The following is a 13,391-nucleotide window of genomic DNA, read 5'->3' as shown; positions in this document are numbered from 1 at the left end:
ATACTGCCATGCCAATCAAGGGGGCACTGGCAAAGTCCTTACCTCCAGCCTCACCTCCTGGCTGCTCACCAACAGTCGTTGATGGGGAGACCAGAATTAGGTATGTTAAGTCTGACCTGTTCAAACTTCAACGTAGTACATGTTTGTTTGTCAGACATCACCTATCCTACTGCCATTGGATATATAACAGGGACTGTGTATGTGTTTACAGATGCATCTATGGAGACAGATCTTCAAGACCTGCAAGATGATGTGAAGAAGTTCAGACCGACAGACAGGCTTGATATTGATGTCTCTGGATGGAGAGAGACCTGGCATGCAACACATCCACAATATGGGACTGAAGGGGATTACTAAAAATACAGTACAGCAGAAATGTCCAGCATTTGCAACACCCTTTTCATTCTATGTGTCACTGATTAACTTTGCCTCAACTCTGCCTATTTCTACAGATGGAGAGGACTACAGATGCTTTTGCCAAATGCCAGACCTGTTCAAACTTCAACATAGTACCTGTTTGTGTGTCAGATATTACCCATCCTAACTGCCATTGGTAATAGAACAGTGACTATGTGTGTATGTGTTCTCAGAAAAATAAAAAGAGTCAGCACATAGAGACTTTGCAAGATGATGTCCAGACTGACAGACAGGCTTTATACTGATGTCACTGAATTGAGAGAGACCTGGCACTCGGCATTAACATTTTACTAGACACAACTTTTACTTGAATTGTCTTTTTTTAAGTTATTGAATTGAATGGTATCAGTCAATATGGGGAGGGAGACACCCTGTGTATTCTGCACCAGGATCAGGGAACTGTTGTATACAGGACACCACACAGGAAGGTATGGCCACTGACATGTTTGCCAAGGTAGCCACCTAAACACCTAACAAAATGCCGATGGGCACAGTATCTGTATCGGCTGGGAATGACAATGAAACGTGAAAGGTCACTTTGTTAAATTAGCAGAACACTGTGTCTATGGTATTATGTAAAGGGTTGTTTGTTCTACATGGACCTGTTACTACATTTGAAAGTTATTAAAACACTTAGTTTATAATACGTACATACATTCAGGAGGCTACTGACCTATTCAAAGCATCTCACCATACATCTGCCTGTAGTTATTGAACTCAACCTGCAGGAGGTATCCCACTGGGCACAGACGCCAGTTCAACGTCTAGTTTTTATTTACATTTGGTTGAGTTGTCAACTAATGTGAATTCAACATTAAATCAACAAAACATTTCACCATGTCATTGGATTTAGGTCAAGAAAATACAAAATTCCCTTATGTTGATGACTTAAAAAAAAAAATCTCATCAGTTTTCCACATAGAATTTTTTGTTGTTGAAATGACAAGGAAACAATGTTGATTCAACCAGTTTTTGCCCAGTGGGTTGTTTGTTGTGATTGGGTGGGGGAAAACAGCTGCAGGCAAGGTTCTGACAGGTGGGTGTGTCTTGGTGGTGGCAAGGACACACCCAAGAAACACCCACATCCAACCACACTCCCAACCCAACTCACGTTTGGCTTCTGTCATGCCCGCCAGCATTTCTTGAGGAGGAAGACAAAAAAAGAGGCCAAATTAACAGGTGTAGTTCCCTTTTAAATCCATGAATAATTGTTATTTTACTGACAATGTTTTGTTTGTTTTCTAAATATTCTTGCCGCCTTTCTTTTTTTAAATTATTGACCGCTGGAATATTCCCCATGTATCTAATAATATACAGTTGAAGTAGGAAGTTTACATACACCTTAGCCAAATACATTTAAACTCAGTTTTTCACAATTCCTGACATTTAATCCTAGTAAAAATTCCCTGTTTTAGGTCAGTTAGGCTCACTACTTGATTTTAAGAATGTGAAATGTCAGAATAATAGTAGAGAGAATGATTTATTTCAGCTTTGATTTCTTTCATCACATTCCCAGTGGGTCAGAAATGTACATACACTCAATTAGTATTTGGTAGCACTGCCTTTAAATTGTTTAACTTGGGTCAAACGTTTCGGGTAGCCTTCCACAAGCTTCCCACAATAAATTGGGTGAATTTTGGCCCATTCCTCCTGACAGAGCTTGTGTAACTGAATCAGGTTTGTAGGCCTCCTTGCTCGCACACGCTTTTTCAGTTCTACCCACACATTTTCTATAGGATTGAGGTCAGGGCTTTGTGATGGCCACTCCAATACCTTGACTTTGTTGTCCTTAAGCCATTTTGCCACAACTTTGGAAGAATGCTTGGGGTCATTGTCCATTTGGAAGACCCATTTGCGACCAAGCTTTACTTCCTGACTGATGTTTTCAGATGTTTGCTTCAATATATCCACATAATTTTCCTGCCTCATGATGCCATCTATTTTGTGAAGTGCACCAGTCCCTCCTGCAGCAAAGCACCCCCACAACACCATGGTGCCACCCCCGTGCTTCACGGTTGGATGGTGTTCTTCGGCTTGCAAGACTCCCCCTTTTTCCTCCAAACATAATGATGGTCATTATGGCCAAACAGTTCTATTTGTGTTTCATCAGACCAGAGGACATTTCAAAAAGTACGATCTTTGTCCCCGTGTGCAGTTGCAAACCGTAGTCTGGCTTTTTTATGACAGTTTTGGAGCAGTGGCTTCTTCCTTGCTGAGCGGCTTTTCAGATCTCTGCACCGTAGCAGAGATCTACCTGAGCAACCTGGCTGCCGCTGATCTGCTCCTGGTCTCCTGCCTCCCCCTCTGGGCTGTCAATGTGGCCAATGGCTTCGACAGGGCCCTTCGGCCCCCTGCTATGTCGCCTGGTCAACGTGGGAATCAACATGAATGCCTACAGCAGTATCTACTTCTTGGCTCTGGTCAGCGTGGACCGCTATGTGGCATTGGTGCATACGATGAGCCCCTGGAGGATGCCAAGCTGGCCTGTTTGTTAGTGTGGGGCTATGGCCTGCTGCTGGGCACCCCTACCATGGTCTTCGGAGTGGTGAAGAGGTTCCCAGACTTCCAGGTGATCGCCTGCTTCTTGGACTGGTGTTCGACGTGATGCTCATTGTGTTGGGGAATACCATCCCTGTGTCGATTATCTCCTACTGCACCTGTCAGATCATCCACGCCCTGAAGAACAAGGCCATGGAGAGGTTCAAGGTGGAGGGCACGGAGATGAAGGTCACTCTGCTGGTGGCAGAGTTTTTTCAATGGAAATTTCGCTTAGTCCTAGACTAAAAATTATTTCAGTCCAAGACTAGACTAAATCTGTTTCTGGAAAACTAACCCAAAAGGGAACATGTTATAACTTTTACCTCTATGAATGACATTGACACTGGAGCACTCAGCCCTCAGTTGAGTTGACTGCATTCTATTTAAGTATACTAATAGCCTTGACAGTATCAATGGGCATTCTTCAGTTCAGAATGTATTTATCAACCCTGTATATGTTATCTAGGATGGCTGTTTCTTTATACATTTTGTGCAATTTATATAAATACTACACAGTATATTTGTGTTCTGTCAAATAAGCTGTGTAAAAAGGAACTTATTCTAAAAATTAGTCCAAACTTTTTCTTACTTTAGAGAACATTATTTAAGGTTGATGTCCGCGACCCTGTGGAAATCTAATTAGCATAATGAAAAATACCCATAAAAATCTGTCAGTTAGAGTTAGAAATATCTGTTATTTTGCTTTGGATGCGTCTCAATCCACCGCAACGGTTTTGCTCTAAGACCTCCACAAGTGTCAGAAGACTCGTCTGAAGTCGGTACAGCCGATCTGCCAAAATAGCATCTAAACTGTTGGGGCTACTCAATGATATGTACATGTCGGTTGTACATGTACATGTCAGTTGTTGTGCTCTAGGATGCCCACAGGCCTCTCAAGACTTGTCTGAAGGGCTCCCTGTACCAGTTGAAAAAGTACAGTATATGGAGACTGTTTAATGCCAAAAATATGGTGTTAAATACATGTTCAAAAATTATAATTATCCCGCTCTTTCTAACAGTTGAAGTCGGAAGTTTACATGCACTTAGGTTGGAGTCATTAAAACTAGTTTTTCAACCACTGCAAAAATGTATTGTTAACAAACTATAGTTTTGGCAAGTCGGTTAGGACATCTACTTTATGCAGGATATAAGTAATTTTTCCAACAATTGTTTACAGACCGATTAATTCACTTATAATTCACTGTATCACAATTCCAGTGGATCAGAAGTTTACATACAATAAGTTGACTGTGCCTTTAAATAGCTTGGAAAATTCCTGAAAATTATGTCATGGCTTTAGAAGCTTCTGATAGGCTAATTGACATCCTTTGAGTCAATTGGAGGTGTACCTGTGGATGTATTTCAAGGCCTACCATCAAACTCAGTGCCTCTTTGCTTGACATCATGGGAAAATCAAAAGAAATCAGCCAAGACCTCAGAAAAAATTGTAGACCTCCACAAGTCTGGTTCATCCTTGGGAGCAATTTCCAAACACCTGAAGGTACCACGTTCATCTGTAAAAACAATAGTATGCAAGTATAAACACCATCGGAACACGCAGCCATCATACCGCTCAGGAAGGAGACGCGTTCTGTCTCCTAGAGATGAACGTACTTGGTGCGAAAAGTGCAAATCAATCCCAGAACAACAGCAAAGGACCTTGTGAAGATGCTGGGGGAAACAGGTACAAAAGTATCTCTATCCACAGTTAAATGAGTCCTATATTGACATAACTTGAAAAAGCCGCTCAGCAAGGAAGAAGCCACTGCTCCAAAACTGACATAAAAAAAGCCAGACTACGGTTTGCAACTGCACATGGGGACAAAGATCGTACTTTTTGGAGAAATGTCCTCTGGATTGATGAAACAAAAAAAGAACTGTTTGGCCATAATGATCATCGTTATATTTGGAGGAAAAAGGGAGAAGCTTGCAAGCCGAAGAACACCATCCAACCGTGAAACACGGGGGTGGCAGCATCATGTCGTGGGGGTGCTTTGCTGCAGGAGGGACTGGTGCACTTCACAAAATAGATGGCATCATGAGGCAGGAAAATTATGTGGATATATTGAAGCAACATCTCAAGACATCAGTCAGGAAGTTAAAGCTTGGTCACAAATAGGTCTTCCAAATGGACAATGACCCCAAGCGTTCTTCCAAAGTTGTGGCAAAATGGCTTAAGGACAACAAAGTCAAGGTATTGGAGTGGCCGTCACAAAGCCCTGACCTCAATCCTATAGAAAATGTGTGGGTAGAACTGAAAAAGCATGTGCGAGCAAGGAGGCCTGCAAACCTGACTCAGTTACACCAGCTCTGCCAGGAGGAATGGGCCAAAATTCACCCAACTTATTGTGGGAAGCTTGTGGAAGGCTACCCGAAACGTTTGACCCAAGTTAAACAATTTAAAGGCAATGCTACCAAATATTAATTGAGTGTATGTAAACTTCTGACCCACTGGGAATGTGATGAAAGAAATCAAAGCTGAAATAAATCATTCTCTCTACCATTATTCTGACATTTCACATTCTTAAAATAAAGTGGTGATCCTAATTGACCTAAAACAGGGATTTTTTACTGGGATTAAATGTCAGGAATTGTGAAAAACTGAGTTTAAATGTATTTGGCTAAGGTGTATGTACATTTCCAACTTCAACTATATATCTCTCAGATGTAGGAGAGACACTTCAGAACAAACTTCCTTTATATGTGTTTTTGGGACTGTTGTTCCATGTAGTGAATCTGTTATTCAATGCGTTTGTATGGTCTCAGGCCCAAAATTATTTGATCAAATATACCGTTCAAAAGTTTGGGGTCACTTAGAAATGTCCTTGTTTTCCATGAAAACATACATGAAATGAGTTTCAAAATGAATAGTAAATATATTCAAGATGTTGACAAGGTTATAAACAATGATTTTTAATTGAAATAATAATTGTGTCCTTCAAACTTTGCTTTCGTCAAAGAATCCTCCATTTGCAGCAATTACAGCCTTGCAGACCTTTGGCATTCTAGTTGTCAATTTGTTGAGGTAATCTGAAGAGATTTCACCCCATGCTTCCTGAAGCACCTCCCACAAGTTGGATTGGCTTGATGGGCACTTCTTACGTACCATACGGTCAAGCTGCTCCCACAAAAGCTCAATAGGGTTGAGATCCGGTGACTGTGCTGGCCACTCCATTATAGACCGAATACCAGCTGACTGCTTCTCCCCTAAATAGTTCTTGCATAGGTTGGAGCTGTGCTTTGAGTAATTGTCCTGTTGTAGGATATGGCTTTTTCTTTGCAACTCTGCCTAGAAGGCCAGCATCACGGAGTCGCCTCTTCACTGTTGACTTTGAGATTGATGTGTTGCGGGTACTATTTAGTGAAGCTGCCAGTTGAAGACTTGTGAGGCATCTGTTTCTCAAACTAGACACTCTAATGTACTTGTCCTCTTGCTCAGTTCTGCACCGGGGCCTCCCTCTCCTCTTTCTATTCTGGTTAGAGCCAGTTCGCGCTGTTCTGTGAAGGGAGTAGTACACAGCGTTGTACGAGATCTTCAGTTATCGAATGGAATAGCCTTCATTTCTCAGAACAAGAATAGACTGACGAGTTTCAGAACAAAGGTCTTTGTTTCTGGCCATTTTGAGCCTGTAATTGAAACCACAAATAGTCTAAAGAAGGCCAGTTTTATTGCCTCTTTAATCAGGACAACAGTTTTCAGCTTGCTAACATAATTGCAAAAGGGTTTTCTAATGATCAATTAGCCTTTTAAAATGATAAACTTGGATTAGCTAACACAACGTGCCATTGGAACACAGGAGCGATGGTTGCTGATAATGGGCATATGTACGCCTATGTAGATACTCCATAAAAAAATCTGCCATTTCCAGCTACAATAGTAATTTACAACATTAACAATGTCTACACTGTATTTCTGATCAATTTGTTGTTATTTTAATGGACAAAAATGAGCTTTTCTTTAAAAAACAAGGACATATTTTTTATATTTGATACTTCAAGGGGTCTTAAAATTCGAAATCAAAACCTCTCGAGCCAGCTAGGGCGTGGAACCCCGACAAGCTGGCTAGTCACCCCCGGTTCCATCGGCAGCGTATGATGGCAGCGTATGATGGCTTCGGGATTCTGTAAAAAACGACGCCGGACAGGAGAAGAAGTTACGGGTAGTCAGACATTTATTCGGGAACAGACAAGGAAACAAGACAGGAACAGCGTCAGAACACGGGTAACACGAACATGAAACAATTAATCCCGAAGCAGGGAACAGAGTTTGGGAACAGACAGATATAGGGAATGTAATGACACAAGTAATTGAGTCCACGTGAGTCCAATGATTGCTGATGTGCGTGACGGGGGGAAGGCAGGTGTGCGTACTGACGGTGTCTTGAGTTCGTAATGCTGGGGATCCTGTCGCCCCTCGAGCGCCAGGGGGAGGAAGCGCAGGAGCAGGTGTGACAGCAACGACGAGTCAGCCTATAGGGAGGAGGTAAGTGTAAGTGAACTGGCATTCGTGGTGCCAGGACAACAACCTCTACCTCAACGTCAGCAAAACAAAGGAGTTGATTGTTGACTTCAGGAAGCATCGGAGGGTTTGCTGCAGTGAAGAAAGTCAGAAGTTTAAAAATGTTTAAGACCCCTTTGAAGTATCACATTTTTTTAAATATATAATTTGATGAAAAAAATGTTTTGTCCTTACTGCCCATACAAACACATAGAATAACAGATTCAATACATGGAACAACAGATAGTCCCAAAATAAAATCAGTTTGTTCTGAAGAGTCTGTCCTATATCTGAGACAAGAAATATTATGATTTTTTTTTTACATACATAACACTTGCCCCCCAATCCCCCCTTCCCTTATACATGTGTTGATATTGTACTTTAAAGTGTGCCTTCCTGTATTTTATGGTAAAATGTTTATTCTATTCTACTGAGCCATTTACTTTATGTTCATATTCTTCTCGTTTATTATTTCTTGTTGTTGTTGCATTGTCGAAAAGGAACCTGCAAGTAAGCATTTCATTGTACAGTGTATACCATGTCTATCTTGTACATATGACTAATACAATTTGAAACTGAAATTGAAACCATTGTGTGGGTGAAGTAATTGATGAGGAGCAGAGAGGAAATTATTTTGCTGCCGGGTCCCCCAAAAAACTGTGGTACTCCTAGGTACTTCAGTCAAAAAGAGTGATACTGAGTAACCTACAATAATATTCTCCCCCATTCACTGTAAGGTACCCCATTCTTTTACTTGTGTCTTGATAGAATGAAAACACACTTTTTTGAATTGCACTGAGGCTGTGCTGACTTACAGTACAGTGAGGGAGGTGTAGACAGAGCTCACAGAGCGAGTACCCCATGCACTTTTACTTTTCTCTTGGGAGACTGAAAACATACTCTCTGGATTCCACTGAGTGAAGCTGTGCCGACTTACAGTACAGAGGGAGGGAGGTGTAGACAGAGTCAGTCGACAGAGAGTGTGCTACATGTCAGCCAGATAAGAGAGAAGGACCATCTGTTGCCTGCAGAGCCATTTAGATGACTGTACATCACAGTGGTTTATGTAAAGAGCTGAGTTGTGCTTCACAAGGCAACAGCACGCAGAGCCTGTGTACTCTTACTAATATCAATATTAGCCCTTCCATTCTCTTCCTCCCCAGTCCATTAGCACATTATTAATTTTATTTTGAACCAGAGGGTAGCAGTTTACTTTACTTTGAAATGAGTTAGTCGTGGTACACATGTTCAGTAGCATTGACATAATTAAAAGCTTTTTTGATGTTTTATAATATAAAATTGTGCTCCAACATTGACACACACAATCTCTCTTCAGACAGCTCTCAAAATGGTCTCAAACTGGTCGGTGGACCCTTTAATGGAGTGTAACCACACAGCAGCCTGGGATTGGGTGTACTCCATCCAGCCAGTTTACATGTCCGTCATCTGCCTGCTGGGAATGGTGGGCAACACCTTCGTGCTGTGTGTGTTCTGCTTCCAGAAGAGACACAGCACAGTGGCAGACATCTACCTGGGGAACCTGGCTGCTGCAGACCTCCTCATGGTGTCCTGCCTGCCCTTCTGGGTGGTGGCGGTCATACAGGAGTTCCACTGGCCATTTGGTGAGCTTATGTGTCAGCTGGTGAACATTGTCATTGGGATGAACTACTACTGCAGCGTCCTGTTCCTTACGCTGGTGAGTGTGGACAGGTACCTGGTGCTGGCCCGTCCCCTGTCGTCCCAGGGCAGGGGAAGAAAACCAGCCTGGGCCAGCGGGATCTGCCTGGTTGTCTGGGTGGTGGGCGCTCTTCTCAGCCTCCCAGCCCTGCTCTTCCGATCCGTCCAGTTCTTCCCCCACCTGGGGGTGGAGGCGTGCTACATGGCATACCCCCACGACGGCTGGAGGCTGCGCTACAACCTGACCGTCAACATAGTGGGCTTTCTGGTTCCTATACCCATTGTGTCCTTCTGCAGCTACCACATCATCAGTGTCCTACGGGACAACCAGGCGAGCAGGGGGAGGAGCACGACGGCGGCAGGCACGGAGAGGAAGGCTGCCCAGCTGGTGCTTATCGTCCTGGCCATCTTCATCCTCTGCTGGCTGCCCTACCAGGTCGTCATCTTCCTGGATACCCTGTATCACTATGAGGTCATCTCTGGCTGCGGCTGGATGGATGTATTAGAAATCAGCACTCAACTGGCTACCTACCTGGGCTACAGCAACAGCTCACTGAACCCTTTTCTGTATGTGATTGTGGGGAAGCACTTTAAGCAGAGGGCAAGAGGGGTATGTAGACAGATGATGTGCCGTGGAAAGGGAAGGAAGTCCTATCATACTGTCAATCTCAACTCCACCATTAAGTACACAGACTCCACTAAGGTATGATTTATAAACCCCAAATAACCATGTCATTTTAAAGCACATACTTCTGCACTAGCATCACTGTTTTGTGTAACAGCAACTTGTGAATGTGTTTTGTGTTTACATTGTATTTAGCTTTGCTACTGTGTGTTTTCTTTAAATCAAATCAAACTTTATTTGTCACATGCGCCAAATACAAGTGTAGACCTTACCGTGACATGCTTACTTACAAGCCCTTAACCAACAGTTCAGTTAAAGAAGAGGTTAAGAAAATATTTACCAAATCAACTAATGTAAAAAATAATACAAAGTACCACAATAACATAACAATAACGAGGCTATATACAGGGGGTACCGGTACCGAGTCAGTGTGCGGGGGTACAGGTTAGTTGAGGTAATTTGTACATGTAGGTAGGGGTGAAGTGACTATGCATAGATAATAAACAGCGAGTAGCAGATGTGTACAAAACAAATGGGGGGGGGGGGGGGGGGGGGCAATGTAAATAGTCCGGTGGCCATTTGATGAATTGTTCAGCAGTCTTATGGCTTGGGGTAGAAGCTGTTAAGGAGCCTTTTGGTCCTAGACTTGGCGCTCCGGTACCACTTACCATGTGATAGCAGAGAAAACAGTCTATGACTTGGGTGACTGGAGTCTCTGACAATTTGATGGGCTTTCCTCTGACACCGCCTATCATATAGCTCCTGGATGGCAGGAAGTTTGGCCCCAGTGATGTACTGGGCCATACACACTACCCTCTGTAGCGACTTACGGTCAGATGCCGAGCAGTTGCCATACCAGGCGGTGATGCAACCGGTCAGGATACTCTCGATGGTGCAGCTGTACAACCTTTTGAGGATCTGGGGACCCATTCCTAATCTTTTCAGTCTCCTGAGGGGGAATAGGCGTTGTCGTGCCCTCTTCACGACTGTCTTGGTGTGTTTGAACCATGATAGTTTGTTGGTGATGTGGACACCAAGGAACTTGAAACTCTCGACCCGCTCCACTACAGCCCCGTCGATGTTAATGGGAGCCTGTTCAGCCCTCCTTTTCCTGTAGTCCACAATCATCTCCTTTGTCTTGCTCACATTGAGGGAGAGGTTGTTGTCCTGGCACCACACTGCCAGTTCTCTGACCTCCTCCGTAGAGGCCGTCTCATCGTTGTTGGTGATCAGGCCTACCCTTGTTGTGTCGTAAGCAAACTTAATGATCCTGTTGGAGTCGTGTTTGGCCACACAGTCGTGGATGAACAGGGAGTATAGGACACACCCCTGAGAGGCCCCAGTGTTGAGGATCAGCGTAGAAGACATGTTGTTGCCTACCCCCTACCCGTCAGGAAGTCCAGGATCCAGTTGCAGTGGGAGGTGTTTAGTCCCAGGGTACTTAGCTTAGTGATGAGCTTCATGGGCACTATGGTGTTGAACGCTGAGCTGTAGTCAATGAACAGAATTCTCACATAGGTGTTCCTTTTGTCCAGGTGGAAAAAGGCAGTGTGGAGTGCGATTGAGATTGCGTCATCTGTGGATCTGTTGTGGCAGTATGCAAATTGGAGTGGGTCTAGGGTATCCGGGAGGATGCTGTTGATGTGAGCCATGACCAGCCTTTCAAAGCACTTCATGACTACCGACGTGAGTGCTACGGGGCGGTAATCATTTAGGCAGGTTACCTTCGCTTCCTTGGGCACAGGGACTATGGTGGTCTGCTTGAAACATGTAGGTATTACAGACTCAGGGAGAGGTTGAAAATGTCAGTGAAGACACTTGACATTTGGTCTGCGCATGCTTTGAGTACAAGTCCTGGTAATCCGTCTGCCCCTGCAGCTTTGTTAATGTTGACCTGTTTAAAGGTCTTGCTTACATCGGCTACCAAGAGCGTTATCACACAGTCATCCAGAACAGCTGATGCTCTTGTGCATGATTCAGTGTTGCTTGCCTCAAAGCGAGCATAAAAGGCATTTAGCTCATCTGGTAGGCTCGCGTTACTGGGCAGCTCGCGTCTGGGTTTCCCTTTGTAGTCCGTAATAGTTTTCAAGCCTGACCACATCCAACGAGCGTCAGAGCCGGTGTAGTAGGATTCAATCTTAATTGTGTATTGACGCTTATCATGTTTGATGGTTCGTCTTAGGGCATAACGGGATTTCTTATAAACGTCCGGATTAGTGTCCCGTTCCTTGAAAGCGGCAGCTCTAGCCTTTAGCTCGATGCAGATGTCGCCTGTAATCCATGGCTTCTGGTTTGGATATGTACGTACGGTCACTGTGGCGACGATGTCGTCAATGCACTTATTGATGAAGCCAATGACTGAGGTGGTATACTCCTCACTGCCATTGGATGAATCCTGGAACATATTCCAGTCTGTGCTAGCAAAACAGTCCTGTAGCGTAGCATCCGCGTCATCTGACCACTTCCTTATTGAGCGAGTCACTGGTATACCTGTATCTCAAAAAGGTTTCTCAGTGATTTTAGATTTTATATGGTTTAGACATTTTTATTCATTCATACAAATAAAACATCTGTAAAGTCCTTGATAATAATCTATTTTATATGATAAGTGAATGTTTTTCTGACCAATACTGTGGAATAGTTATTGAATAGCTAAACTGCACAATAAAGATTGCAATGACTTGTTTGGTACTTACCATGCACAATTCCATGTGAAATGATTGAATGTAGTTATTGACAGGTCAGAGTAACAATCCAAATATACCCTCACATTGTCATAATGTGTGAGAAGGGGATATAGAGTACATTCTTATTCAACTCTAAGATGATGTCTAGCCAGCAAACAGACATTGGTTGTTGTGATGAATATCGGCCTTACAGTATAACAGACCAGCCTTTAAGTTGAGAAGCTAAGTATGTTTACAGAGACTATGACTGATGGTTTTTGGAGTGCCAAAGAAGGGAAAGATCAGAGGGGTGTAGTCTGTACTGTATATATCTGTTATGTACACTAAAGTGGATGTTTTGGTCTATGTAGAAATGAACCAGAGTGAAATAAGACAGACACATATTAAGTGGACCTAAAGCATGGGCCTACACTGAGTGTACAGAAAATTAGCAACACCTTCCTAGTTGCACCCCTTTTGCCCTCAGAACAGCCTCAATTTGTGGGGGCATGGACTCTACAAGGTGAAAGCATTCCACAGAGATGCTGGCCCATATCGACTCCAATCCTTTCCACAGTTGTGTCAAGTTGGCTGGATGTCCTTTGGGTGGTGGACCATTCTTGATACACACGGGAAACTGTTGAGTGTGAAAAACCCAACAATGTTGCAGTTCTTGACACACTCAAACCGGTGCGTCTGGCATTTACCATGTTCAAAGGCACTTCATTATGTTGCCTTGCCAATTCCCTCTCTGAATGACACATATACAATCCATGTCTCAATTTTCTCAAGGCTTAAAAATACTTTTTTAACCTGTCTCCTCCCCTTCATCTACACTGGTTGAAGTGGATTAAACAAGTGAGCTCAATAAGGCATCATAGCTGTCACCTGGTTTCAACTGGTCAATCTGTCATGGAATGAGCAGGTGTTGCTAATGTTTTATACACTCAGTGTATAGTACCTATAGAAT

At 43.4% G+C, this 13,391-nt stretch overlaps 1 protein-coding gene and 1 pseudogene across 1 annotated transcript; both read left to right on the top strand.

Annotated features, from left to right (window-relative positions):
* Window positions 1–3,201, top strand: part of LOC120060031 — a 56,801-nt pseudogene extending 53,600 nt beyond the window's left edge.
* A 5,600-nt stretch (window positions 3,202–8,801) lies between these two features.
* On the top strand, window positions 8,802–9,839 carry LOC120060030 (B2 bradykinin receptor-like). Its single transcript, XM_039009096.1, has one exon. It carries the CDS (start codon window positions 8,802–8,804, stop codon window positions 9,837–9,839), a length of 1,038 nt encoding a protein of 345 aa, XP_038865024.1.
* Window positions 9,840–13,391: the final 3,552 nt, after the last annotated feature.

Source organism: Salvelinus namaycush, chromosome 15, assembly GCF_016432855.1.
Source record: "Salvelinus namaycush isolate Seneca chromosome 15, SaNama_1.0, whole genome shotgun sequence".
Taxonomy (NCBI): Eukaryota; Metazoa; Chordata; class Actinopteri; order Salmoniformes; family Salmonidae; genus Salvelinus; species Salvelinus namaycush.
This window is presented reverse-complemented; position numbering and strand designations above follow the sequence as displayed.

Excerpts from the sequence above, each read along its gene's own strand:
- LOC120060030 (XM_039009096.1), top strand. The coding sequence starts at position 8,802 with ATGGTCTCAAACTGGTCGGTGGACCCTTTAATGGAGTGTAACCACACA.